The sequence below is a fragment of the Cottoperca gobio genome, chromosome 13 (genome assembly GCF_900634415.1).
Source record: "Cottoperca gobio chromosome 13, fCotGob3.1, whole genome shotgun sequence".
In the NCBI taxonomy this organism is placed as follows: Eukaryota; Metazoa; Chordata; class Actinopteri; order Perciformes; family Bovichtidae; genus Cottoperca; species Cottoperca gobio.
In genome coordinates, this window is record NC_041367.1 from 371913 (window position 1) to 379412 (window position 7500).

A 7500-nucleotide genomic window follows, 5' to 3' on the forward strand; every position below is an offset into this window, starting at 1 on the left:
GATTATAAAACTTGATAATTGTAATTTTGTTTTAATAAAATGTTGAAACCTCAATAAACATATTGTTAAAAAAAGTTAATAATAAACATATGGGAGACCAATTATATGTATATTATATACATTCATAATAATAATAATAATAATAATAACAATATTAGTAATAATAATAGTCGCTATTATTAAAAAATATGACATCCTGATGGGAGACCAATATGCATATTATATTATATACTTTCATTATAATAAGAAATAATAAGGATAACAAATAACATATAATAATTTTCTATCTATTTTGGCTTAGTTGTAGTATTTTAATCATCTGACATCATAAGCACTAAACGTCATCCCCCAGAATCCTCGGCGCTGTCGCATATTGACGCATGCGTCGTGTCGCGGCAGTGTCCAGGGCCGGGTATCATGGCGACGTACGTGGACATCCTGAAGAGCGAGTTTCCTGAAATCGACACGGAGGTTTTCGACTACATCACAGGTGAGAGGCCGTGGACAGAGCAGCTGTGTGCCGGGGACAGAGCCTCTGTGTGCCGGGGACAGAGCCGCTGTCTGTCGGGCCGGCGGAGAGGCACACACCGGCCTTTAATCTGCCTGTTAGCTGGGCAGAGCTAATAAGCTAACACCGGGCTGACTGTAGGAATACCGGTTAGCACGGCATGGCTTGGTGCGGGTAGCTCGACCTGAAGGCGGTTTAGTTTGAGGTTTATATCCCGGTTTGACGGGACCAAAACCCGAACACTGACCCCCAGGAACCGTTGAGGTGTCAGAGGAAGTATTAGTACAACAGTAGGAAGTACAATAAGTATTATAGTAGTATTACTGGAAGTATTTCAACAAGTATTACAACAAGTATTATAGTAGTATTAATGGAAGTATTACAAGTATTATAGTAGTATTAATGAAAGTATTACAACAAGTGTTACAGTAGTATTACTGGAAGTATTACAAGTTTTATAGTAGTATTAATGGAAGTATTACAACAAGTGTTACAGTAGTATTACTGGAAGTATTAAAAGTATTATAGTAGTATTAATGGAAGTATTACAACAAGTATTATAGTAGTATTAATGGAAGTATTACAGAAAGTATTACAACAAGTATTACAGGAAGTAGTACAACAAGTATTACGGGAAGTATTACAAGTATTACAGGAAGTATTACAACAAGTATTACAGGAAGTAGTACAAGTATTACAGAAGTATTATAGTAGTATTACAACAAGTATTACAGGAAGTAGTACAACAAGTATTACAGGAAGTATTATAGTAGTATTACAACACGTAGTACAACAAGTATTACAGGAAGTATTATAGTAGTATTACAACAAGTAGTACAACAAGTATTACAGAAAGTAGTACAAGTATTATAGTAGTATTGCAGGAAGTATTACAATAAGTATTACTGGAAGTATTACAAGTATTGCAGGAAGTATTACAACAAGTATTACAGGAAGTATTACAGGAAGTATTACAACAAGTATTACTGGAAGTATTACAGGAAGTATTACAACAAGTATTACTGGAAGTATTACTGGAAGTATTACAACAAGTATTACAACAAGTATTATAATAGTCTTATAACAAGTATTATAGTAGTATTACTGGAAGTATTACAGGAATTATTACAAGTATTACTGGAAGTATTACAACAAGTATTACAACAAGTATATTAGTATAACAGCAAATATAATATGTATTACAGGAGAAGTACAGGAGTATCATACAAAGTATTATTAAATAAAAGTACACGCTCGGTATGCAAACATTGTATGTGAAGTTGTCCCACCTGGCTGCAGGGATCTCCAGGTGTACTCCAGGTGTAGTTCCAGTGTACTCCAGGTGTAGTTCCAGTGTACTCCAGGTGTAGTTCCAGTGTACTCCAGGTGTAGTTCAGATGTACTCCAGGTGTACTCCAGGTGTTGTTCTGATGTACTCCAGGTGTAGTTTCGGTGTACTCCAGGTGTAGTTCCGGTGTACTCCAGGTGTAGTTCCGTTGTACTCCAGGTGTAGTTCCGGTGTACTCCAGGTGTTGTTCTGATGTACTCCAGGTGTAGTCCAGATGTAGTTCCGGTTTACTCCAGGTGTAGTTCCGGTGTACTCCAGCTGTAGTTCCGGTGTACTCCAGGTATAGTTCCGATGTAGTCCAGGTGTAGTTCCGGTGTACTCCAGCTGTAGTTCCGGTGTACTCCAGGTATAGTTCCGATGTAGTCCAGGTGTAGTTCCGGTGTTCTCCAGGTGTAGTTCCGGTGTACTACAGGTGTAGTTCCGGTGTACTACAGGTCTAGTTCCAGTGTACTCCAGGTGTAGTTCCGGTGTACTCCAGGTATAGTCCCGGTGTACTACAGGTGTAGTTCTGGTGTACTACAGGTGTAGTTCCGGTGTACTCCAGGTATAGTCCCGGTGTACTACAGGTGTAGTTCTGGTGTACTACAGGTGTAGTTCCGGTGTACTCCAGGTGTAGTTCCGGTGTACTACAGGTGTAGTTCCGGTGTACTACAGGTGTAGTTCCAGTGTACTACAGGTGTAGTTCCAGTGTAGTCCAGGTGTAGTTCCGCTGTACTCCAGGTGTAGTCCAGGTCTATTCCAGGTGTAGTTCCGGTGTACTCCAGGTGTAGTTCCGGTGTACTCTAGGTGTAGTTCCGGTGTACTCCAGGTGTAGTTCCGGTGTACTCCAGGTGTAGTTCCGGTGTACTCCAGGTGTAGTTCCGGTGTACTCTAGGTGTAGTTCCGGTGTACTCCAGGTGTAGTTCCGGTGTACTCCAGGTGTAGTTCCGGTGTACTCCAGGTGTAGTTCCAGTGTACTACAGGTGTAGTTCCAGTGTACTCCAGGTGTAGTTCCGGTGTACTCCAGGTGTAGTTCCGTTGTACTCCAGGTGTAGTTCCGGTGTACTACAGGTGTAGTTCCGGTGTACTACAGGTGTAGTTCCAGTGTACTACAGGTGTAGTTCCGGTGTACTACAGGTGTAGTTCCGGTGTACTACAGGTGTAGTTCCAGTGTACTACAGGTGTAGTTCCAGTGTAGTCCAGGTGTAGTTCCGCTGTACTCCAGGTGTACTCCAGGTGTAGTTCCGGTGTACTCCAGGTGTAGTTCCGGTGTACTCCAGGTATAGTTCCAGTGTACTCCAGGTGTAGTTCCAGTGTACTCCAGGTGTAGTTCCGCTGTACTCCAGGTGTACTCCAGGTGTAGTTCCGGTGTACTCCAGGTGTAGTTCCGTTGTACTCCAGGTGTAGTTCCGTTGTACTCCAGGTGTAGTTCCGGTGTACTCCAGGTGTTGTTCCGATGTACTCCAGGTGTAGTCCAGGTGTAGTTCCGGTTTACTCCAGGTGTAGTTCCGGTGTACTCCAGGTGTAGTTCCGGTGTACTCCAGCTGTAGTTCCGATGTAGTCCAGGTGTAGTTCCGGTGTTCTCCAGGTGTAGTTCCGGTCTACTCCAGGTGTAGTCCAGGTGTAGTTCCGGTGTACTCCAGGTATAGTTCCGGTGTACTACAGGTGTAGTTCCGGTGTACTACAGGTGTAGTTCCGGTGTACTACAGGTGTAGTTTCAGTGTACTCCAGGTGTAGTTCCGCTGTACTCCAGGTGTAGTTCCGCTGTACTCCAGGTCTATTCCAGGTGTAGTTCCGGTGTACACCAGGTGTAGTTCCACTGTACTCCAGGTGTAGTTCCGCTGTACTCCAGGTGTAGTCCAGGTCTATTCCAGGTGTAGTTCCGGTGTACTCCAGGTGTAGTTCCGGTGTACTACAGGTGTAGTTCCGGTGTACTACAGGTGTAGTTCCAGTGTACTCCAGGTGTAGTTCCGCTGTACTCCAGGTGTAGTTCCGGTGCACTCCAGGTGTAGTTCTGGTGTACAACAGGTGTAGTTCCAGTGTACTCCAGGTGTAGTTCCAGTGTACTCCAGGTGTAGTTCCAGTGTACTCCAGGTGTAGTTCCGCTGTAGTCCAGGTCTATTCCAGGTGTAGTTCCTGTGTACTCCAGGTGTAGTTCCGGTGTACTCCAGGTGTAGTTCCGGTGTACTCCAGGTGTAGTTCCAGTGTACTCCAGGTGTAGTTCCGCTGTAGTCCAGGTCTATTCCAGGTGTAGTTCCTGTGTACTCCAGGTGTAGTTCCGGTGTACTCCAGGTGTAGTTCCGGTGTACTCCAGGTGTTCCGGTGTACTCCAGGTGTAGTTCCGGTGTACTTCAGGTGTAGTTCCGCTGTACTCCAGGTGTAGTTCCGGTGTACTCCAGGTGTAGTTCTGGTGTACTACAGGTGTAGTGCCAGTGTACTCCAGGTGTAGTTCCGCTGTAGTCCAGGTCTATTCCAGGTGTAGTTCCTGTGTACTCCAGGTGTAGTTCCGGTGTACTCCAGGTGTAGTTCCGGTGTACTCCAGGTGTAGTTCCGGTGTACTCCACGTGTAGTTCCAGTGTACTCCAGGTGTAGTTCCGGTGTACTCCAGGTGTAGTTCCGGTGTACTCCAGGTGTAGTTCTAGTGTACTCCAGGTGTAGTTCCGGTGTACTCCAGGTGTAGTTCCGGTGTACTCCAGATGTAGTTCCGGTGTACTCCAGGTGTAGTTCCAGAGTACTCCAGGTGTAGTTCCAGAGTACTCCAGGTGTAGTTCCGGTGTACTCCAGGTGTAGTTCCGGTGTACTCCAGGTGTACTCCAGGTGTAGTTCCGTTGTACTCCAGGTCTAGTCCAGGTGAGCCTGCTGTCAGGGCTCATTCTAAATGTGTGTTCCAGGTGTTTTAGACAGCTGTGGAGCAGATTTCGAGGATGGGGAAGAGGTTTACGACGCCATCGGAGGAGTCCTGCAGGAAGTTTCTGCTGACAGTAAGAATGAGGACGATGTCAAAGACATCTGCCTCCAGATGTTCAACACTCTCCAACTGTAAGTACATTCCGGAATAACTTCTCTCTGTCGAGAATAACGTGCGTGCGTTTCTGTCGGGAATAACATCTGTCTGGGAAAAAGTGGGTTTCTGTCGGGAGTAACGGGATAGTACAGGATATAATACAAGTTCTGTTAACCAGGAATAACCATCATGGCACTCAGAGGCAGGTGTTGTTGGACGCTCCAGTTCAACTCTCTCAAATCTCTGCAGACAACGGTAAGAATAAATCATTATATTTAAAACATATTTACTGTATTTATACTAACAGTATGTTACATTAACACTTTACTGGCTGCTCAGTTTGTGCAGCAGATGACGTTCAGGGTATCTGGATGATGAAACGTGGTCAGAACACAGTAAGTATTTAATTTACACTAAGATAATGATTAATTTTCGCTTTGGATTTACTGGAAATTGCTTTGATTAAAACACAGCTGGTCTCTGTTAGATGTTAACATGTGACTTCCTGTCTGTCTTCAGACGGTGGACGCTAAGAAGCTGGAGAAGGCTGAGGCGAAGCTGAAGGCTAAACATGACCGCCGGAACGAGAAGGACTGTCTGAAACCCTCCACCCCAATGTCAGTACGCGCCTGTCCTCACCTGTCCTCCCTGTCTTCACCTGTCTTCACCTGTCTTCACCTGTCTTCACCTGTCTTAACCTGTCTTAACCTGTCTTAACCTGTCTTCATCTGTCCTCACCTGTCCTCACCTGTCTTCACCTGTCTTCACCTGTCTTCACCTGTCCTCACCTGTCTTCACCTGTCTTCACCTGTCCTCACCTGTCCTCACCTGTCCTCACCTGTCCTCACCTGTCCTCACCTGTCTTCACCTGTCCTCACCTGTCCTCACCTGTCCTCACCTGTCCTGTGTCTTGTCTCTTTCAGAGTCCTGGAGGAGGCATCGGCCAGTCAGGCGAGCAGTAAGAAAGACAGCAGAGTCGACCTATCAGGGAAGAACCGCAGCTACGACATCCGCATCGAGAACTTTGATGTTTCATTTGGAGAAAGGTGAGTTCATCATTCAATATGCTTCAAAAGGAATAAAAAATATATTGTATATATATATGAATATTTATTATTATTATTATTATTATTATTATTATTTATGATTAATGTTTTCTTGAACATATTTCTGTCTCCAGGTGTTTGCTGCAGGGGGCGGAGCTATCTCTGTCGACGGGCCGGCGGTACGGTCTGATTGGCCGAAACGGTTTGGGAAAGACGACGCTGTTGAAGATGTTGGCCAGTCGTAACCTCCGCGTCCCGGCTCACATCTCGATCCTCCACGTGGAACAGGAAGTGGCGGGAGATGAGACGGGCGCGCTGCAGAGCGTCCTGCTGAGCGACACACTGAGAGAGGGGCTGCTAACCGAGGAGAAGACGCTCAACGCTCGCATCGCCAACGGAACGTAAGAACTGCTCGTATATTATAATATATATTACAATATAATAAAATATTATTATCATTTACATCAGTGGTCCCCAACCACCGGTCCGCGTACCAGTACCGGTCCATGGGTCATTTGGTACTGGGCCGCACAGAAAGATTGAATAAAAATATATTTTATTTTGAAAAATCACCAGATACATCTGTCTGTGTGTCTGTGTCTCTTGACATGTCAAGACGCTCGTCTGTCACGTGATACTTGACTTCAAACATTAAGCCCACAAGCAACAGTGAGGCTAAACAAACGTCTTTAAAGAGCTTTGAAAAGGGAAAAGACCAACGAGGAGACATTTAAAGACGACATCAGGAGTCACTTAGAATACGTGTTTACCTGTACAGGTGATTCTCATGCGCCGCTCTGCAGAATATACAGGCATGAGGCAACGATAACACAAACATATTGTCTTACATGAAACCGGTCCGTGGCATAAAAAAGGTTGGGGACCGCTGATTTACATAACATAATATATATTATCATTTTCATCAGGTTTCCTTGCTGCATCAGTCTCTCGCAGGCAGCTCGGCTTGGAACGCTCTCACAGTTTTACACTCATCACACATGTCCGTGATCACACGGGCCTTGAGTTTGACACCTGTGACATCAAGGGGCATCTTAGAGCACGATTAATCTGTGTTTTTTCTGTGATTAATTAATCGAAATTAACGCGCTAATTCGACACCCATGAGCCTCAGCAGGCTGTCACTATGGAATCATATCGTGTTCACTTTGTGCCGTCTTCTTTGTCTCAGTGGTGACGGGATGGAGAGCGTCAGACTGACAGAGATCTACGGCAAGCTGGAGGAGATAGAGGCCGACAAAGCTCCGGCCCGGTGAGTTAGGGTTTCATTATTATTATTATTATTATTATCATTATTAATATTATTTTTATTATTGTCATGAGGAAGAAGAAGAAGGAGGAGAGGAGGAGGCGGAGGAGGAGGAGCAGGAGGAGGGGCAGGAGGAGGAGCGGGAGGAAGAGGAGGAGCAGGAGGAGGAGGCGCCGGAGGAAGAGGAGGAAGAGGAGGAGCAGGAGGAGGAGAGGAGGAGCCGGAGGAAGAGGAGGAGCAGGAGGAGGAGCGGGAGGAAGAGGAGGAGCAGGAGGAGGAGGAGCCGGAGGAAGAGGAAGAGGAGGAGCCGGAAGAAGAGGAGGAGCAGAAGGAGGAGGGGCAGGAGGA

At 45.6% G+C, this 7500-nt stretch overlaps 1 protein-coding gene across 1 annotated transcript in view; it reads left to right on the forward strand.

Moving 5' to 3' along the window:
* Nucleotides 1–417: 417 nt before the first annotated feature.
* abcf3 (ATP-binding cassette, sub-family F (GCN20), member 3) overlaps nt 418–7500 on the forward strand; it is a 17384-nt gene continuing 10301 nt past the window's right edge. Inside the window, exons 1-8 of the mRNA XM_029446151.1 lie at nt 418–490; nt 4727–4874; nt 5018–5094; nt 5179–5234; nt 5359–5456; nt 5763–5885; nt 6020–6286; nt 7075–7155. Coding sequence (XP_029302011.1) covers nt 418–490; nt 4727–4874; nt 5018–5094; nt 5179–5234; nt 5359–5456; nt 5763–5885; nt 6020–6286; nt 7075–7155 — 923 coding nt within the window. The remainder of the gene's footprint in view (nt 491–4726; nt 4875–5017; nt 5095–5178; nt 5235–5358; nt 5457–5762; nt 5886–6019; nt 6287–7074; nt 7156–7500) is intronic.